Source organism: Alternaria arborescens (genome assembly GCF_004154835.1).
Source record: "Alternaria arborescens strain FERA 675 chromosome Unknown contig_10, whole genome shotgun sequence".
Classification (NCBI taxonomy): Eukaryota; Fungi; Ascomycota; class Dothideomycetes; order Pleosporales; family Pleosporaceae; genus Alternaria; species Alternaria arborescens.
This window is the reverse complement of record NW_021167865.1, coordinates 13,289-33,025: the sequence shown is the minus strand read 5'-3', so window position 1 is coordinate 33,025 and position 19,737 is coordinate 13,289. Positions and strand designations below refer to the sequence as shown.

At 51.5% G+C, this 19,737-nt stretch overlaps 7 protein-coding genes across 7 annotated transcripts; 3 read left to right on the top strand and 4 right to left on the bottom strand.

Annotated features, from left to right (window-relative positions):
- Positions 1-531: 531 nt before the first annotated feature.
- On the top strand, positions 532-5,345 carry AA0111_g5046 (hypothetical protein; the record flags this gene model as incomplete). Its single annotated transcript, XM_028651115.1, has 6 exons — positions 532-1,952; positions 2,001-2,183; positions 2,239-2,309; positions 2,359-3,771; positions 3,826-4,839; positions 4,891-5,345. 6 exons carry the CDS (start codon positions 532-534, stop codon positions 5,343-5,345), a joined length of 4,557 nt encoding a protein of 1,518 aa, XP_028507236.1.
- Positions 5,346-6,128: 783 nt separating this feature from the next.
- AA0111_g5045 (hypothetical protein) lies at positions 6,129-6,653 on the bottom strand (the record flags this gene model as incomplete). Its single annotated transcript, XM_028651114.1, has 1 exon — positions 6,129-6,653. The coding sequence occupies one exon, from the start codon at positions 6,651-6,653 to the stop codon at positions 6,129-6,131; it is 525 nt and encodes a 174-aa protein (XP_028507233.1).
- Positions 6,654-7,232: 579 nt separating this feature from the next.
- Positions 7,233-8,449, bottom strand: AA0111_g5044 (NADH-cytochrome b5 reductase 2; the record flags this gene model as incomplete). Its single annotated transcript, XM_028651113.1, has 4 exons — positions 7,233-7,676; positions 7,740-7,945; positions 7,998-8,328; positions 8,405-8,449. The coding sequence occupies 4 exons, from the start codon at positions 8,447-8,449 to the stop codon at positions 7,233-7,235; spliced, it is 1,026 nt and encodes a 341-aa protein (XP_028507234.1).
- Positions 8,450-9,790: 1,341 nt separating this feature from the next.
- On the top strand, positions 9,791-10,915 carry AA0111_g5043 (hypothetical protein; the record flags this gene model as incomplete). Its single annotated transcript, XM_028651112.1, has 1 exon — positions 9,791-10,915. One exon carries the CDS (start codon positions 9,791-9,793, stop codon positions 10,913-10,915), a length of 1,125 nt encoding a protein of 374 aa, XP_028507231.1.
- A 3,487-nt stretch (positions 10,916-14,402) lies between these two features.
- AA0111_g5042 (hypothetical protein) lies at positions 14,403-15,835 on the bottom strand (the record flags this gene model as incomplete). Its single annotated transcript, XM_028651111.1, has 3 exons — positions 14,403-15,070; positions 15,120-15,747; positions 15,797-15,835. The coding sequence occupies 3 exons, from the start codon at positions 15,833-15,835 to the stop codon at positions 14,403-14,405; spliced, it is 1,335 nt and encodes a 444-aa protein (XP_028507232.1).
- Positions 15,836-17,037: 1,202 nt separating this feature from the next.
- On the bottom strand, positions 17,038-18,201 carry AA0111_g5041 (hypothetical protein; the record flags this gene model as incomplete). The annotated part of the gene is made up of 3 exons (XM_028651110.1): positions 17,038-17,879; positions 17,932-18,084; positions 18,135-18,201. 3 exons carry the CDS (start codon positions 18,199-18,201, stop codon positions 17,038-17,040), a joined length of 1,062 nt encoding a protein of 353 aa, XP_028507229.1.
- A 208-nt stretch (positions 18,202-18,409) lies between these two features.
- AA0111_g5040 (hypothetical protein) lies at positions 18,410-19,264 on the top strand (the record flags this gene model as incomplete). Its single annotated transcript, XM_028651109.1, has 2 exons — positions 18,410-18,712; positions 18,851-19,264. The coding sequence occupies 2 exons, from the start codon at positions 18,410-18,412 to the stop codon at positions 19,262-19,264; spliced, it is 717 nt and encodes a 238-aa protein (XP_028507230.1).
- Positions 19,265-19,737: the final 473 nt, after the last annotated feature.

The following is a 19,737-nucleotide window of genomic DNA, read 5'->3' as shown; positions in this document are numbered from 1 at the left end:
CCATGTGTGGTGTCATAGCCCTGTCTCGAAGGCGATGCAGCCCTGAAGCAGCCTGGAGAGTATCGCGCGGTTGTTCCAGCTCCAGCCCACGTCGACTGCGATCGCGATCGACCTGTTGCAGGGGAGGCCAAGCACGAGCACAAGCGAGATCTGCGGCCTCTTGACCCTCCTGTACACTCCGCCAGATGCGATAGCTGAAAACAAATGTGCAGAGCGTCTTCATGATGCCCTGAGGACACGACATCCATTGAATTACCACTGCCATCGTCATCGTCGCCGCGCTACCTCACCACCGCCCTGATCACCAGACCCGAGCCTGCGAGACCCCCCGAATTGTGCCGCGGTGTCAAGATACTTAGCGCGCAACGCTGGCCATCCCACCGGTGTCATCTACTCGGTCCATACGCGGTGAGACTTGATGCTAGATCTGGAGACGACGCTCCACCACACCGACCTTTGCTCGTAGCGTGACGTTCGTGAGCGCGATCAACGGCCTTTGCCCTATCTGTTGACTCGCATCCTGGCATTTCTATGTGGGAGCCGCGTTCAATCTTCACAGGTACTAACACGACATCGACGCCTCACGACACCACGCCCGAACAGCGTAGACTGAACATCGCCAGCCATCACGAGCCTCTCGCTACCACGCCCGGCACTCGAGAGTCGCCCATAGTCCTTGATACACCAGCCAATCTCCCCGTACTACAGCCCCCATGGACGCCCAAGTCGCCACTTGACCATCGCGACTGGAATCAACCTCCGGCTTCTGCGCCGCTGCAGAGCAGTCGACGACACAGTGGGAAGCAGCAGCCTGTGCGGACACCACCAGCTGTCGTTGGCATCAAGCGCCCCCCTCCCTTCAGTGACTTCGCCTCCGCGTCTGCGTCGTCTGCCCACCCACCAGCGCCCGCCAGCGAGCCCTTGCACAAGCGCCGAAAAGCGCACCCGCGTTCGCGATACTCCCTCGACCACTTCAGCTTCTCCAAGAGCGCCTACTTTCGCCCGGACGGCCAACCGCCCTCGCCCCTCTTCTTTTCTTCGCGAAACAACCGACCACAACTGCCCGCGCGCTTCTCGAGTAGCGAGGCAGCGGCAAGGATGCTCAGCAAAACGCGCGAGGACAGTGGCATCAAGACCGTCACACTCGCAAGGGGAACATTTAGCGGTCTCAGCCCCCCAGGGCCACCAGGGGTTGCCAGTGGGCGCACTTCAGAGCGTTCAAGCGTGGCGCCTACCGCATCGCCTGATTCGCGCGACAAGAGTGATCCGTTGCGCATACTCGGTTCCGTTGGCATAGTCGAACTGCTCGAGCAAGATGAGCGGCCAACTTTCATCGTTGATACGGGCGATTTCGCAAATTACATGCCCGAATCTTCCCGGTTGCAGATACTCTTCTCCAACAATGCCCTTCGATCTAACCCGTCCACCTGGGAGCTGGTAGCTGGAAGGCCGACTGGTTCTCCGTCTGATGATGATACGGGGCATGCGACACAACAATTTCGAGGCTGGTTGCTTAGCACTGGGGTCCAGGCCGATTCTTCCGAAGTGAACCCTTCTCCTGTAGAACATGGTGGCATTGTGTGGACATGTTACACTCTTCGAAAACGGCTGCGCGTCGTCTCTGGTTCCATCTCCGCTCCTGCCATCGTTTTGCCTGCTTTGGATGGACCCAACGATTTTGCTATACCTTCGGCCTCGTCCGCAGGTCTCGGTTCGGGGACCAACGGTGATACCACTTCATCTTCCGCTGATCAGGGTGAAGCACAGGATTATTTTGGTAGCACTATTCCTAGTATTCCCCAGGGGGCCCAGGGTGAACCGACTCCTCCCATCTCTGCACCCCAACCTGAGCCGATTCAAAAGAAATTCGTCAACCAGGGCAATGGCATGATCCCAAAGCCATCTCAAATAGACATATCGTCAGTGGAAGAATCCTCTTCCTTTGCGAACGAGTGCGTATTGCGAGCTCACACTGCAGGCGATGTTGACCCGTTCCATAGAGAAACTAACGCCCATCGGGATGATCACCACGACATGGGCTTCTTCGACTGGACCAGACTGGCAATGTCGCCCTCCCTTCCTAGACACATTCAGTTTGCGCGCTCAATTGATTGGGCGAGCACACCTTTAGGTCCAATCGAGTACTGGTCTAATGACCTTCGCGCTATGTGCAATCTTATAATGTAAGTCGATCAGTCTTATACGCACCTTCTCAGTGTAAATACTGACAATGACCAGGGCGAGCCCCCACCCAGCTGCTATGTACTGGGGAGAAGAACTCGTTGCTATTTACAACGAAGCCTATATTGGTATGATCGCCTTCTCCAACACGTCTACATGTATTAACGTCTCGACTAGGACTCGCAGGGCAAAAACACCCCGCTCTTATGGGACAGAGTTACAAAGTGGCTTGGGCGGAGATATGGGACGATGTCAAGGGAGTATTTGCCAATGCACGTCTTACCGGGCAAGCGACAATGAAGGACGACGATTGCCTGTTTATGAAACGCAACGGGTTCCTCGAAGAAACATACTTTTCGTGGTCCATCATCCCCATGGTCGGCCAAGACGGTACGGTCATGGGTCTCTACAACCCCGCTTTCGAAAAGACACGCCGCAAAATTGCAGAAAGACGCATGCTCACGCTCCGCGAAGTTGGCGAACGGACTGCCACCGCTCGGGAGGTCAAGGGCTTCTGGGATCAGGTGTTAATAGCACTGACCGAGAACGAGTTCGATACCCCGGTAGTAATGCTCTACAGCGTAAACGATGAGAATGACAGTGACTCGTCTTCTATACAATCCAGCAGCTTGCTAGGTTCGAAACAGTGTTTCCTCGAAGGCTCCTTAGGCGTCCCAGCTGGCCATCAAGCTGCTCCTGAGCAGATTGACTTGAAGGAAGGGCAAGAGGGCTTTGGTCCCGTCTTCCGGGAAGTAATGAAGACTGACAAGCCCGTGGTTGTTAGCATCGGATCAGGCGATCTACCGCATGCCATGATGGACGGGCTGGACTGGCGAGGTTTTGGCGACCCCTGCAGAGACGTCGTCATATGCCCAATTCATCCTACGACAGGCGAAAACATACTTGGCTTCTTGGTCATGGGCATCAATCCGCGGAGACCCTACGACGACGATTACAACCTTTTTGTCCAATTATTGAGCCGCCAGTTAGCCACTTCTCTAGCTTCCGTCGTTCTTTTCGAGGAGGAAATTCGAAGAGGACAGAGAGCAGCACGCCTCGCAGCAGAAGATCGTTACAACCTTTCAACCCAACTTGCTGCACGCACACAGGAAGCCAGGGAAAGCGAGACGAGATTTACGCGAATGGCGGAGCTGTCTCCTGCAGGTCTCTTCATCGCTGATCACGTCGGAAAGATAACTTACTGCAACGATACATGGTACGAGATCTCGCGAGTACCAAGAGAGCCAGAGATGACGGACAGGTGGATCGACTACGTCAAGGACGAGGATCAAGGCCTCATCCTTGCGCATTGGAAGGAATTAGTCAACGACACTACGCCTATCAACATCGAGTTTCGCTTTAAAGCACCTTGGGAGGACCGAAACCGCAACAAAAGTGAGACCTGGGTCCTGTTCCAGGCCTATCCAGAGAAGGATGACGATGGGCAACTCAAGAGCGTTTTTGGAAGCATCACAAACATCTCACCTCAAAAGTGGGCCGAAGGCTTCCAAAAGCGGAAGATGGAGGAAGCTGTCGAACTCAAGCGACAACAGGAGAACTTCATTGACATAACATCGCACGAGATGAGAAGTAGGATTCTTCCCTACATCAACCGCTTATGAGTATATGCTAACGTCTTACAAGATCCTTTATCTGCTATTCTGCAGTGTGCCGATGAGATTAGCACCATCTTAGGCGACTTCAGAGCTTCAGGTTCCAATGTCATCGAGGAAGGCATTGTTGCCGATTCGATTGATGCGGCACAAACAATCGCCTTATGCGCACAGCATCAAAAGCGTATCGTCGACGACGTTTTGACGTTATCAAAGCTCGACAGCGCAATGCTCATGGTGACACCAGTGGACGCTCAACCCTTACAAGTGGTGCAACGTGCGCTGAAGATGTTCGAAGGAGAGGTGCAAACAGCTGGCATTCAGATGGAGTTCGTCCTGACCGACTCATTCACCAAGCTCGGTGTTGATTGGGTGAAGATTGACCCCTCACGAGTGCTTCAGGTACTCATCAATCTTACCACCAACGCGATCAAATTTACGACCACCGAGGAGACCAGAACCATCAAGGTCGTTCTATCAGCATCGCGAGTACGTCCATCGGCAAGCGAACATCCTACCGTTAGCTATTTTCCCATGCGAGCCAAGAGGACCGACCAAACTTTTGGACCTGACTGGGGTGATGGTGAAGAGATCTTCTTGGAATTTGCAGTACGGGATACTGGCCGGGGCCTTACGCCGGAGGAGAAGAAGCTCCTTTTCCAACGCTTTTCTCAGGCAAGTCCACGGACACACGTCCAGTACGGCGGATCTGGCCTCGGCCTGTTTATCTCCCGCGAGTTGACAGAGTTACAAGGTGGAGAGATTGGCGTCTCTTCCGAAGCAGGCAAAGGCAGTACATTCGCGTTTTATGTCAAGTGTCGGAGGAGCAGCGAGCCACAAGAAGCTTTGGAAGTCCTTCCAACTCCATCAATGTCCAGGAAGGTGTCGAATGCGAAGGACAAGGGCAGAAAGGAGCTACCTATTCCGTCGAAGATCGCAACCAAAATCAAAGATTTTGCTGCTGTGCCTGGCAAGGATAGCGTTGGTCCAAAGGCCAAGCCAAAGAAGAGGGAACTCAAAGTACTAATCGTGGAGGACAATCTTGGTACATGACTAAGACTTTCCCTGCCAGTTTACTTTTACTAACATACCGCAGTGAACCAAAAAGTCCTTCAGCGCCAGCTCCAAAACCACGGCATCCAAACGACCGTCGCAAACCATGGCGGTGAAGCACTTGAAGCGCTCAAGTCTTCTACTTACTGGGCCTCACCCAATCAATCTCCCTTGGAGGACATATCAGTCGTGCTAATGGACAAAGAGATGCCAGTCATGGACGGTTTACAATGCACCTCGCAAATTCGTGCCCTTGAACAACAGGGCAAGTTCAAGAGGCATGTTCCTATCATCGCGGTTACGGCAAATGCGCGCAGTGAACAGATCGCGACATTGCTCGCTGCAGGCATGGATGATGTCGTCAGCAAGCCGTTCAGGATCGGTGAGCTGATACCTAAGATCGAAGAGCTAGCAAGCAAGTTCGGAAGCAAAAGATTGCCGGACGAAGCTTCACTCAACGTGCCCGCTGGGCCGAGTGAACAGCCCTACGGCGTATGAAAGACATGCGTTACGACTCAGCGTACTTGGAAGACAAAAGTATTTTTTGGGTATACGTCTACGACGATGGTTACGGTGACGCTCACGCATACAAGAGCTGGGCTCGACGGTGTTACGGAGTCTTCACATGGTGCATTGTCCCTAGCATGCATATCGGCATTTGATATGGGTTGTTATCTAATACGGTTTTTGGTCCCTCGGTAATAGTTATGCATATGGAATATACCCCCAGGGAGGTTCAGGCGTTGGTTGAAAGATGGCATATACACGCAAGCACTACGTAGTCAGTGCAATCAAGAACTAAGACTATGTGCAGGCTTTGGTTGCTGTGGGTGTGAGAGCGCAAAGTGAAAACTCGTGGCCTCATCCTGTAAAGCGCGTCGCTCTCTTCTCATCTCCCACTCATACCCTCATCTGCCTCTTCTCTCAATCTACGCGTCTTACCCCCACAACCTTATTTAACCTACCTTTCACCCCTTCAACTACTCCTCTTAGATCTTCAATATCTCTTCCTATATCTGACACCATACTCAATATCTCACCCACCTTATGCGCTGTCCGTCTACCCTCCACTCGGCTCAAGTCAGTACTCAAGCTGATCACGTCAGCCTTGCGTCGCACCCAAAGCCAACGACGTTGAAGATCGCAATTAGTATATTCGAAGCCTAGGCGATTGCTGTTATGTAGATGGCTAGCTGAGGGCGAATCGTCATCTGAGTACGGGTGATACTGCGCTGCATAAGGCGATTTCTCGGATGGATGATTTGACGATTGAATTGACCATCACGCCGGGTCTTGGGGTTGATACTCAGGCTTGAAGAACGGATGCTCAAGACCTCGGAACGTTTGAATAAGATCGCGGACGGTGACACGCATCACGCTCAACGCCTCTTCTTCGCCACTGGATCTCATCCTCTGAATGTCGCGGTCAAAATGCATCGTTTCCTTCCTGCTACCCCCTCTTCCTCGTCTACTTTTCTTTCGACCTCCGTTCGCATGCTTGCCACCACTATATCCACCATAGTATTCCTCGGAATCGCTTCGGGCACCAGGACCATGACTGCGATCTCTCCTCACGTTCTTCAGTCTTCTTCTTACTTTTCTCAAGTGTCTCCTCTCCTCCAGCAGACCTTGTTTCAGGCTCGACAGTGTGTCCTTGATCTCTTTTGGAGCCGCTTGGAAAGTCATGAGATTTGACCAGGAGACTTTTAGTAAGGTCGCAAGTGTGAAGGTAAACGAGACAAAGCCGACGATCGTCGATACCATGGATAATGGCGAGAATGCTGTGTGAGATACTGTAACGCCCATAGCGTATAGTTGTGTTGTTCTAGTGACTCGAGGCGCCTACGAACAGTCTAATTCTGTATGAGTAGATTTTGTGATAAGCTGAGCCAATTGGCCTTTACGAACGTCAACGGACCTCTGTCGCGTTCCGAGTTCGTGGGAATGCCGGCAGCATGTGTTGTTTACGTCGGCAAGACGCGATTCTTGCCCCGAGTTATTTTCAAACGTCATGACTTGTCCACTTCCTTAACAACGGTTGCTGGCGCCGATCCAATCGCCCGTAGGCTAGCGTGTTGATCTGCCAGCGTCTTGGTCGGTTTGCCTATTCAGGTACGAAGGAATCCCTTTTTCTTCTAGTGCACTGAACACCGAAACCAATATTTCACAGGCACTTATTTTGTGAGCAATACAGTCATATGCGGTAGATGTACTGGGTGATGCAAATACTCTTCTTACACATGGTGGTGCCTTTGGTTGTCTGCGCGACATGTCGCACAAAAAGGGTTGTTGGCTCGCGTTTCGAAGTATCTAATTTCGCTTTTGCGAGACTATTATCGAGAGAAAACGCGATCAGGTATCATACACATCTATGTTTACACATGCTTAGAACTTGTAGACCTGGTCCTTGCTGTAACCAAGCTCCTTCAGATAACCGTCAAGCTCGCCCTGGTCGCTGGGGCTCTTCTTGCCTCCACTGATAGCCTTGTACATGCCTGGCGGTCCGCAGACAAACAGCTTGATCTTGTCACCCTCCTTGGGCTCAGGCAAAACAGTCTTCAGGAGCTCCTTGGTCACGTATCCCTTGCCGCCTTGCCACGACTCAGGCGGGTTGTCCAAAACGTAGAAAGCGCGGAAGCGCTGGGGATATGTGTTCTCCAACTCCTCCCACTCGCGCTTCAACAGGATATCCTCTTCTGAGACGTTGCCGTATACGAGCGTAACCTTGGTCTTGTCCTCAGGGTTGCGGAAGATGTGTCGTGCAGTCTGCCACATGGGGGTGATACCGGTGCCACCAGCGATCAAGGCAATGTGCTCGTGCATGTTGGGCTATACACGTGGTATTCTGCGTCAGTTTTTGTTTTACAGTTGGGGCAACTGGGCGGCTCATACCTTCCACTGGAACTTGGGGATGGGACCCTTGATGTCTAGCCGTTGGCCTGGCTCCATGCTGTGCATGTGCTCAGACATAGGACCGTTGGGGTAGGCCTTGATGATGAAGTCGACGGAGCCCTTCTGGTCTACGTCGCTGATGGGTGTGTATGGTCGGATGACTGGCTTCTGCATCTCGGGGCCCTTGTACTTGGTAATTACGGCGGCTGTAGGAAGTCAGCATGTGGTCTAGCCAGTATTCTTGGTTGTCCAACATACAGGCAACGGGCAATCCGCTCTCCATATCCTCCTCGGGCAGCTTGAACCGGAGCTTCTTGGTGTTGTGGTTGACAACCTCGGTGTTCTCCAGCACTAGTGATACGAAGCCCTGGTCGCCTCCAGTGAAAGCCTTCTTGACCGAGCCGTCGGTAGAAGTGGGGATCTTCTTGGCTTCTTCTGAGGGCGGCGCATTGCCTTTCTGCCCCGACGGCGCATCGCCGCCCCTCATGTATAGGTAGGCACCAGCGAGACCAGCAGCGCCGATACCTGTGTAGAGGACACCATTGTTGCCACCGCTCTTGGGCGGCTCGGATGCGTAACGGCGGACTTGCTATCTCTTGTTAGTACTTTACACAGAGACTGGGAAGATTTGTAATGTCGCGTTCGGTGAGAATGTGCGCGCATACCTGGTGCAACGTCCTGGCCGGGCGGAAGATCTGTCTAGCAAACATGGCGAGACGAATTGATGTGACGAAGAGGGGATGGAAGGAGAATTGAGGTGTCTAGAGAAGAATAAGCGTTATCCAGGTGCTAAGGCCGGAGCTCATTGTAAGCTAGCGCCAAGCAGTAAACGTCATCGCGGGCGCTCTTTTGCCGACCAGTCCGAACTCAACACCATCGCCAACATCTATCATCTCGTCGGTTTCGAGCGCATACTCAGCAGCATTGCGATAAGATACATTCGTTGGGACTCCTACATCAACGTTGTTGGACCTCGGGAACGAACAGCACAGATAATGTCTTTGGCACTTACGACCATAGCGGAGCTCAATGATATGGAACCGAGAGACGGCCCGCGCCCGGATCAATCAACAGTATGAGGATTTCATCGCTCTGGCACCACGAAATGATACAAACAGAACACACGCAACACCCATGCGCGCGATATGATGCAGTTATGGCTACTAAAACTTTCACCAAAATCGCGGTCAACACGATGAACATCCAAGCTGAGCGATCCAACGTGCATGACAATTATGCCAAAATGGCTTGTGTATGGTTAGGCAGCTTCTATGGTACATGGAGGTGAGATATCATCGCATTTACTTTAGACCAGCATGTTTCGCCCCCTCAGGAGGTCGAAGTCGTCAAGACTTTCGATTACACAGTGCCTACCAAGATCGTTGGAAATGAGCAAGCCTCTTACGCCGCATACATGGACCCGCATCAGCCTTCGCTGACTGTTCGGGACCACACAATTCTCGAGCCTAGGGAAACCATTAAGAAGTATCCGTCTAAGCTTGTGATATCATAGGCGATAGGCACTCATTGGTATAAGTAGGATCGAAGGTCCGAGTGAATGATGAAAAGCTCGGTCCAGCCATGTCGCATTGACCGTCGCACTCACTTTTGCGGCTCGCTCGATCTGATGAGACTATTCTTCTTGACTCGTATTTCTACTCACTTCTAACATCGACGCTCCACCATTCTTAATCGAAATGGCCCTCAGGCATCTCTGGGTGCCTCGTTGCAGACCACTTGTCTTTCACGTACCATCGGATCGTTCGATGGTTCCTAGCAAAACGACTTTCTTCCGCTCATACAACGTGACTCGCGATTGGGATCATAAGGAGGACTGATCGCTTCTCCTGATTGACCGAGTACACAACCGCTACCACCATGGACGATCTCGACCGCAAAAAAAGTCCTACAGCTTGCGTTATTCGAGATTAGCTACCATGGAGCAACCATGCCATCATGGCTACACTTGTGTACCCAATATTACTCCCGACTTGTCGATCTCCGTTTGTGCGGTCTGCTTCACAGAAGCTCGTATTGCTGAAGTGAAAGCCATGCAGGCTGTGTTGTCTCGCCGTGGTGGTATATTCGGTTCTTCCAACGCGGGAGGAGAATGGTGTACGGCCAAGTGCAATGCTAAGAGGTGGATGACGCATAGGGATTGGACTAAACAGTGGAGGAAGACAAGACTCAACTGTTGGAGACTTGAGGCAACACTGGAAAAGTTACAGGACGAACGTTGCGATATGGCAGAACAATGGGGTTTAGACGAGGCGTTGTATATCTGGGAGCTTGCAAAAGATGAGTGTAGCCAAGTACCTGCTTATGGTCGTACAGGGAATTTCTTTCCAACGAACGTACAAGATACACAAGCCGTCTTGAAGTCAGCACCTACGGAAGAACAATTATCTGGAGAGGATTGGAAGACGGTTAAGTGTAGATGGAAGAAAAGATCTCAGCTACTGAAGAGTTTACCTCAAGACGAGCCCAAACAAGCAGTCACCAAAGAGACGAACAGCGTCGTCAACAGACTGAAGCATATGGGTTGTACTTCGGGGAACTGCTTCAAAGCTCTCGTCAAGCATGACACAAACGTAGTAACAAAGCTTGCCGAGCCGATAGAAAGACCACGATATCCTCCCGGCGGCGACGCAACACCCAAAACACCCGACTCTGTTCGAGAGACCACTTGGATGGAGCCTCGTTCGGCACTGAAGTGTAACTCGCCTTCGACTTCCCGCTCACACAAGTCAGTCGTTATCAACGCACAGGCTACAATTCTTCCACTTGATACCACACCGGTTACGACAACGCCACATCACGAACACACAGTTGCAGAGAAGAGCCACAGACGCCTCACGTATAATCGAAACTCAGGTTCCTACATACCGTCATGCTGGGCAAGTCCAGAAGGATACGAAAAATACAATACTAGCCATTGCAAGGACACCTGTGCGACTATAGATCGGCTCCAAAAGAAGTTCACGACATTGGAAGAGGAAGAACAAGAATGTTGGGACGAGGAGGATGAGACGCTCACGGAAGAAGGTGAGAAAGCTGCCATTGAAGAAGGAGAGGCATCAGATGAGGGAGAAGAAAACATTAGGTCCCCCTTTCAAGCACGGTTACCGCCATGGCAGCCTGGACAGAAGATGTGCAGTATGAAGCAGAGTCTGTGAGAGCATCAACGAAAGGCTAGACTGCGTTGGAAGACAATGAAGATAGGAACGGCCAACAGCGGTCCTTGATCGGCTTCACCGGCTAGATCTCTGGAAGGCTTCCAGGGACCACGATGGTGCTTTGACGTTGGAGGAGGCAAAGAAGGCATGTGTATATGCAGAGAGTGGCCGACAGGCGATACAAGGGGTGTATGAGGATGATCGCATATCACGATAAGTGTGAGAGCGTGAGTAGAGGATAGAGTGAGCTGGCGTCCAATTATATTCGCACTACCTTAAAGAAAGAAACTAAACATCTCTTTCGAGCAAAGTACTTCTACCTGCTATAATAAAGCCTGTTAGAACCTTCTTAGACATAGATAGAGAATCTAGAAGTATATAATACTATCAATCTTTCTAAAATTTCTTCTTAGAAGCTAACGTAGGCAGTAAACTAGGGCATGTTATTCTTATACCCCTTTAAGTTTTCTATTGTATACGGTGGTCGCAAACTATGGAGAGGCTTGCTGTAAAGAGGTATAACTGCTGGTACTCTTAATAAGTGACTCGCTGTGTATACCAAATTGCCTGTAAAAAGCACCGAGAAACTTGGTCTCAGACAAGATATAGTAGATTATCTTAAGCTGTTGCCGAAGATGGAGGTAGGGAGAAAAAGGAGGTTCGAGGACATTCAGTTGCAGACTGCCAAGGGACTGTGCATGCAAACAGATGTACGAAGAAAGAGCGCGTGCTAGTGAAGAGTACTACCATATTAGACATGTTCGCTTCAAACGTGTCACTTCATGCGTGTTTCCCACACATTACGCAATCTTCTCCGCCATAGCCTCTCTACATATTCCATGTCGTTCTCTCCTGTTCATTATTCCAGATTTGCTACTGTGGTGCGACATCTATTGAGCTTACGTAAATAGCAGAGTGATTCAAGCAGAGGGTATATGGCGGAGAAGATTTATACCTATTCACATGTCAGCTAGCGTCATTGATAGCTGATATGGATAGGAAGGTATTTCCACGGGAAGACCTCAGTCTTCATTCCACTCCCGAGACGGTCCCTGAAGACCTCGTTCAAGTCTCCCTGTAATTGACAGCTTGAATTTAGTCAATAGAATGCTAAATGCCAACCGTTCAATCATCAACGCCCATAGAGTCACCCCTTTGCTACAATAATGAATTATCCAGAGGCGTATAAAGCGTCGCGATCATGTTCCTCTTAGTTTTCCTATACACAATCTAAAATCTTCATCATACAAGCAAGCCCATAGCAAAGCACGTTGACAACCAATCTAAAGCATTCTCGTAATCCATACTCACAACAAGCTTAATATCGAAAAAAATGCCCATAAACCCTGATCAAAACGCTTACCAAGACCGACACTACTACCAACGCCACGACATGAGTTCTATGCCGAGACAGGGCCTTATGCTTCCTCGCATAATGACAGAGCGACAGGGCGAGGGCGATAGAAGACACTACATTCGCAACCCGCAGTCGAGAAGACTACCTTCAATGAATAGACAAGGCTTGTTATGGAGGGGATACAATCATGGTTCTCTGGAGCCCCGTGGTTGGTACTGATGGGTTTTGACGAGATGAAGAAGCAAATGAGAAAAGACCTTCGAACGAATTCTTGAACAGGGAAGAAGAGGGGAGGACACAGTGACTTCTGTACAGTTTTAATGGGCGCGTACTTATCTTGCAGACAGTTACTCGTTGGAGTGATCTCTTCGCTTGCGCTATTTTGTATGCTTGCCATCCAAGTCATCTGATGCCTTGTGTAGCAAAGCCCGCCTGCTTGGTGAATGCAGGGCTAGTGTCATGCCTTCTTTGAATGCTAATTGTCTGCCTCTCACGTATGCAGTTGCTTCTCTTGGCGGAGAGACTTTCATCGGCCGGAATGCAGATGGAGGACGTGGGGGAGTACAATGCGATCGAACGCAGAGTGAGTCCATGTACACAATAGTGAGTACGTCTTCCCTCGACCACACAGCCCATAAAACCGCATGTCAGAGCTGCCTGAGCAGCTGGTACCAAGCAAAAGATCGCTCACCGAGTACCCGAGACCCTCACTCATCGCGATGAAGCGTAGCAAGAGACACCAAGTGTTCGATAATACCACTACATCAAAGAGAGAAACTAAACACCTCTTAGAACAGAGTACTTCTTCCTACTACAATAAAGCGTATTAGGATATAAATAGAAAGCTTAGAAGACTACAACGCTATTTGTCTTTATAGGTTTTCTTATTATGAGACAATGTAGACTGTAAGGTATACCTTATTATTTGTGTATCTGTCTAGTTTTTCCTTGTATGAGGTAATACAAGACCCGATCGTCAACGTCTCGGTAGAGTTTGGCTGAGGCAGAAAGAGGCAGTCCTAGCGTTGGCGGGAGCGAAATCGACGATGACGTTTCTACAGGAAAAAAACCGTCGACTGCACAGGTCGTTGGGTGGCCCACCGCAGGGCTTTCTCCATCGAGACCCCAACTCCATCGATCCCGGCCCCCACACCTTCCAAATCACAGTGGATAGTAGATACACATGCGACACAAGCATTGCCCTCTTACATCTCGTATCGCGCAAAGATATTGACCGGCACCTCGCCATCATGCGCAACACACATGCGTCCGCGCAGCAGCACCATACACTACACCAGCCGCCACAGCCAACGGGGATAACGGCGTGGGTATAACAACGCCAAGAGACCCTTGTGGCTAATGTCCCTCAAGCGGCAGTTAGCAGCGAGCTTGGCAATAAGCTTAAGAAGTTGTTGCATGTGGCTCGTGATGCTGTCTGGATTTCTTGGCCAAGTAGAGTGGGCTGGATTTTTGTAGGAATGGGGTCCGCTGCAGGGATGTACGTCATTGCAGGCTGCGTATCGGGGACCGTTGTGGAGGAATTGGGAAGGTGTGGATTGGGGCCGTTCCTGAAGGAGTGGTTTTTCTGACGGATGGGGGAGATAGGCGGTGGCCGGATGGCGCAATTTCTCGGTGGTATTTTCTTTGTGTTGTCGCATGATGACTATTTGCGATGATACTTCCCATAATGAGGCGGCCAAGATTTCATGCTTCAAAGATCTGCGGGAACTTATTCCTGACCAAAAAGGTCACGAGGATCGGACCGGAGGTGATATGGGGTGCACGATGCAAGAATGAGGCATTTGAGATTTGAGTTGATGGTTTGTTGAATTAGATAATCTGTTGAGCTTTCGACTCGCTTGCTTCGCTATACAGTGCCGGCCATATCTTGTCGTTGCGACACGAGAACATTTCCCTCATCTAAGAAAGCTCTATGCTTTATGCTGATTGCTGCCCATACCAAAGAAACTCCATGAAATGCGACGAATGTTGGTATCCGCAGATGTAATAAACCCAAACAAAGGAAATCGTAAAACCGAAAATGAAACCCAACAACAAGAAAAACCGAGCAGGAGGTTCTCATCTGTAACTCCCGATGATGATGCTTGTAATTTTGCGCATTGTGTTGATTTAAGCCATGCTTGCGACACCGTGCTTCTCGTCTTCGTTCTTCTCGAACATCTTGTCCTCAAGCCACTTGGTGGCTTTTGCGCATTGTGCGTCGACGTATGTGGTCCAGAGGTGAGCGATGGTGTATTCGACGACGAAGAAGATGGGAATGGCGAGGGCCCAGACCAACCAGTTTGTAGACCTGGGAATGTAGTGTTCAATAGCTTCGCCCTGGCCATCCTTTGGCTGCTCGACGTGGTATGGTGCAGTGCTGAATCCGTAAATCAGGCGAGCTAGGCCAACCTTCATGACCGTTCCGTGGGTAAGGTATACGGCGAAACTGTTGCGGCCAACCCACATGAAGAGCTTGTTCGAGAACATGCTCTGCAGAGAAGGCGATAGCCAGATTCCGGTGACCATCAGATCCCATCCGATAGCAGTCCAGCGCTTAGGGTAGCTTGCTGCACCCTGAGGAATAATCCAGTCTCCAATATTCTTAAGCTGAACAGACCAAGCCGACCACTCCCAGTGCTCTCCCGGGTAGCACGCCACATACCAGCCGAGGATGATGAGGAATGCGGTCGCAATACGTCGAGCCTTGACACGGCTGTTGATGAATTCGCGGAAGCTCTTCTCGGAGCCGAGATCGCAGAGAATGACACCGTAGAGGAATTGGCACTCGAAAGTTTCTAGTGATGTTAGTGATTGTTGCGAGCAAGTTCAACGATCAATACATACCCTTCTCAGGACTAGTGCGCATCCAGTACCACAGGAACAGAACCATGCAGGTAAAGAGGCGCATGCGGAACTTCATGAAGACAGTGGCGAAGAGCAAAACGTAGATGAGGAAAGCACCTTGCAGCAGAGGCAAGAGAGCCCACTGGTGGTCATCGTATTCGTTGTTGGCGCCGGACCAAGACGTCTGGAAGTTCTTGATCAATCGTGGGATTTCCGTATCAAGGCCACCGATGTTGGTAGGGACAGAACGACGGAACCAGTGAGAGTCGCTCAAGTGGGCGACCTCGAAAGCACCAATTTGGGCAAAAAACCATGCAATGACCAGAGCAATGGTTGCAGGCATAATCAGTCGCGGTGGGCGACGGAAAGCAGATTTGCCCAGTGTCTCTAACGCAGCTGGAACGTTTCCAGATTTGGCCTGTCGAAGTGGTTTGATAGCGCATACGTAACCGGTGAGAAAAGCAAACATGGTAACACCGATACGGCCTTGGAATGGTAATCGGAGGAAGGGCAGTTGCAGTAGTTGCGGTGCTGCATTCTCGTTGTCACGCGGTGACCAAAGGCTGTAGTCCCAAGCCCGGCATAAATGTGTTACGACAACCCAGAACGAAGCGACTCCACGAACACCCTATGACGGTTAGCAGACACCCATGTCTGGCTAGACTATGATAGCCTACCTCGACCCAAGTAACATTCTGGCGATTGTTGGAAGCCATCTTTCCGGGACCAGCGGCGGGTTCCAAAGGAGTAGCAAGGCTCGAGATGGTGGCGCGCGCGAGCGATAACGGGGCCTTTGCTAGGAAAGACATACGCATGCAGACGACTTAACGACTGATGATGGGATATACAGGCCCCAAGTGGTGATGTGTGAGAACGCTCAGCGATTGCAGGAAAACAAGAGAGGGAAGAAAAATGAGCGACAGTGACAGCTATAGAGGCTGCATTGGTGTGGGTGGAATCGAACCAAGAAGGAGGTTAAGTGCATGGCAAGGGTGCAAGCAAGTTCCCCCATGCGAAGACGGCATCTCGGATACGCTCTCTTGGCATGATAGAGATGCGTCGAGAAGGAATAGGGATTTTTGGCCGTCTAATTGGCTTTGGGGCTGAAAGGGGGAACAAGCGCCGAGCCAGCATGGGTGGCCGCGTAATAATCGTCGGTGGATGGTGAATGTTCCCCACCGGTTTCAGGCCTTCTATTTCTTGGCAACAAGCCGCCTGCATGGGCATTTCGCTGTGGCGGTGACAGAGGATGCGCCAACCGGGATTCGGCACTGCACGCAAGAAAACGAATATAGTGATCGTGTTGGCACTGCCTGTGGCTAAAGGAACGGGTGCTTGCCCAGGGATGCGCAGAGGTTGCGTTGCATCCATGGCGAAAAACCTTGGACGTGTGGCGCAACATTGGAACCTAAAGCAGCGCGTCTTCGGGTCTCAGTACCCACCCTCCACGTTTGGCCGGCGGCTGACAGTGGGTGAGATCGTCGACGTAGATTAGATGACAGCCGCTGTTTTGTGTGTTTCAACTTTTGAGGCCGCGCAATGTGTGTAGCGCGTCTCACAGCAACGTCCTAGCGCGCTTCGACGACAAAGAAGTGCGTACAGGACGACGCGTTGTATCATGCGTAGATTAGGAGCCTCATTTCGGCATTGTGGATAATGATTCAAGCGCTGGCATCGTTACGAAGCCACAGCTGACTGTCGTGGCATGCAATTCTGGCGATTCCAAAATGCCGTCTGTCAGCATGCATGCGCCATTTGGGTTTTTTCCGTTGACTCAGGTCCCGGGTACCTTGGGCAGGAACGCCCGGGAGCTTGGCGGGCCTGTAAAATGAGCGGGTGAGATGCGTGATGTCATTATACATGTCGCCTATTGACTGACTTGAGGTCTATTGCTCGCTACACCAACACCGCTTGAGCCTCAGTGGTTCTTCTCAACAATTTCCTTGGCAAAGGCCGCAAAGTCTCTCTTCTCGTCAACCTTTTCCCACAGATTCGGCTGCGTAAACACGGCTAGTGTGTTTCTCGCTACTTTTCCTCCAGCTGCAGCACCTCTTACAAAATGAGGCACAGCTTTGAACTTGCCCTTTGTGATGATCTCCAGTGCTTCGCCAGTCTGGAAAGCGAGGCAGTCGCGGGGTATGCTGACCTTTGTGACAGTACCGGTGCGGGAGTGAATGTAGAGACCCGCCTTGGGATCCGGTGAGCGGTCAAGTTCCTGAAGAGGCGCGAATGATGTACCGGTCTTTGGAGGACTGACGGCTTCGTCGACAAACATGGCCGAGGTGAGACCTGTGAGACAACCATGATCAAGATGAGTGGCACACCAGTCGTCCTCATCACCACTGGATGTGTCGGGGACTGACGAGGGGCTGGGGAAGTAGTGCAGTAGTCTGGCTTTGGTCGAGACACTTGTCTTGACTACATGCTCAAGGTACCCTTTCTGGTAGCCGTCGATATTGGCTTCGGCGTACTTGTCGCAGGCACGGGCAACCAATGCGGCTATGTCGATGATGAGAGTGCATAGCTCACGGAAGGTGTCCTCGAAGCCTGGGAGGAGCTCTTGGGAAGGCCAAACGTTGGGCGCCGTGTACTCTGGGAAGGATGGGTACTTTTCAGCGAATGACTTCTGCTGCTCTTCGAAACCATTGGCACAGTTGACGTAGTACGAGCCCTTGAGGGTGTCATATCTGCCGTCCTTGAGGGTCTCCTTTCCACAGCTCCAGCCAACTAGCCATTTGGATGCCGGCGATTCAAGTTTGGCTGGTCACCTATCAGTATCCATCCCATTAGGGAGTTTGGGAACGCGGCTCACCTAACTCGTCTTCTGGTAGATTTCCCAGAGCAGAGGCGTATGACAATAATTTATGTCGCAGCTCATGGAATTTGGAAGGCAGATCCTTTACAACTATAATGCCCAAGCTAGACGATCCGAAGGCATCTTCGAGTAGAGAAAAGTCTACATCGTCTGCAGAGATATCAGCCACTGTGGGTTGTGGTGATGCAAATGCCACTCACTATTCTTCAGAGCCTCTAGACCTACGGCGACGGCACTCTGGCTCACTGCAGCGTTAGCGTTGGCCATTTTAGTCGTCGAGCAAGATGCAGTGACTGATGATGCTATTTACACTCGGTAGCCAGTACTGCTTCTTTATCGTGATCTCGTAGTGCGGGTTTGGTCTCATCTGATCAGAATCTCGACTGCACCTGCCTGATTTGCTTCAGCCTCGGCCAACTCCGATCTCTCAACTCCGACGCCTAACCACCACCACCACCATCGCAGCGCCATCACCATGCCCAAGGCACTCCACTTCAAGGGCGACAAGAAGGTCAAGAAGCGCAGAAAAGCTGCCGACCCTTACGACGCCGATGAGAAGCCCTCGAAGCAGCTTACGACCAGCGCACCTGCCGAAGCCGAGAGCGACGACTCTTGGGTGAGCGCAGATGCGCCGACAGACATCTCAGGACCTATAGTCATTGTGCTGCCCACCGACTCGCCGAACACGTGCCTGGCATGCGACGCCAACGGAAAGGTCTTTGCAAGCGAATTGGAGAACATAGTCGAGGGCGATGTCGCGACGGCTGAACCGCACGATGTGCGCCAGGTCTTCGTCGCGAATCGAATCGCTGGCACCGAACAGCTCAGTCTGAAGGGCCACCACGGAAGGCACGGAGCTTCAGAGGACATGCAAAAGACGCGACTGACATGATGTAGATATCTGAGCTGCGACAAGTTCGGCGTCCTAAGTGCGACCGCGACCGCCATCTCTCCCGAAGAAACCTTTGTCGTCGTTGCCGTGCCCGACAACCCCTCCGCGTTCTCCCTACAGACTGCCCGCGACAAGTTCCTGACCATCGACGAATCGTCTGGGAAAGCCCCAGAACCACGGGGCGACGCCGAACACATAGACTTCAGCACCACTTTCCGCATACGCATGCAAGCCCGCTTCAAGCCGCGCCTCAAGGCGAGCAAGGAAGAGAAGGCGAATGTCAAGATTAGTCGCAAGGAGCTAGAAGACCAGATTGGCCGGCGTCTCAACGACGACGAGGTCAAGAAGCTAAGGAAGTCGAGGGTCCAGGGCAACTTCCATGAGACAGCCTTGGACATGAAGGTCAAATCTAGCCACGACAAGTATGCCAGCATGTGAAGGTCTCATCGTATCAGCCATGGTGCCTCAGTAGCAACAAGGCGTTGCGTCGCTGCATGGTGCCGCAGAGACACCACAAGCCAACCTTGGCGTCCACAAGCAACGGCTGCACCCGCGTCACACCATGCTATGCATATAGCCGATCCTATGGATGCGACACTGCAAGGCCGCGTAGCCTTCATGCGCCACGACCCGGAACTGGTTTTGAAACAGCACGCGCCACAACTTTGTGGCTAGGCGTCTGGCTGTGCACAACCTAGTACCCGTGTACTCAAGACCACTGGTGCGGTTGAGCGGCAACTTGTCTTATCTCAACAATACAACACAGACTGGCAGCACGTCGCACACGGTCGTTTTGTTTTTGTTGTTTCGCGGACCCCGTATCAATAGCCAAGAGAAACGAATACGTCTTTTGCAAGACCTCCGTGCACTCTTTCTTTTCCTTCTTTTCTTTTTGTCCGTCCGCGTTTTGT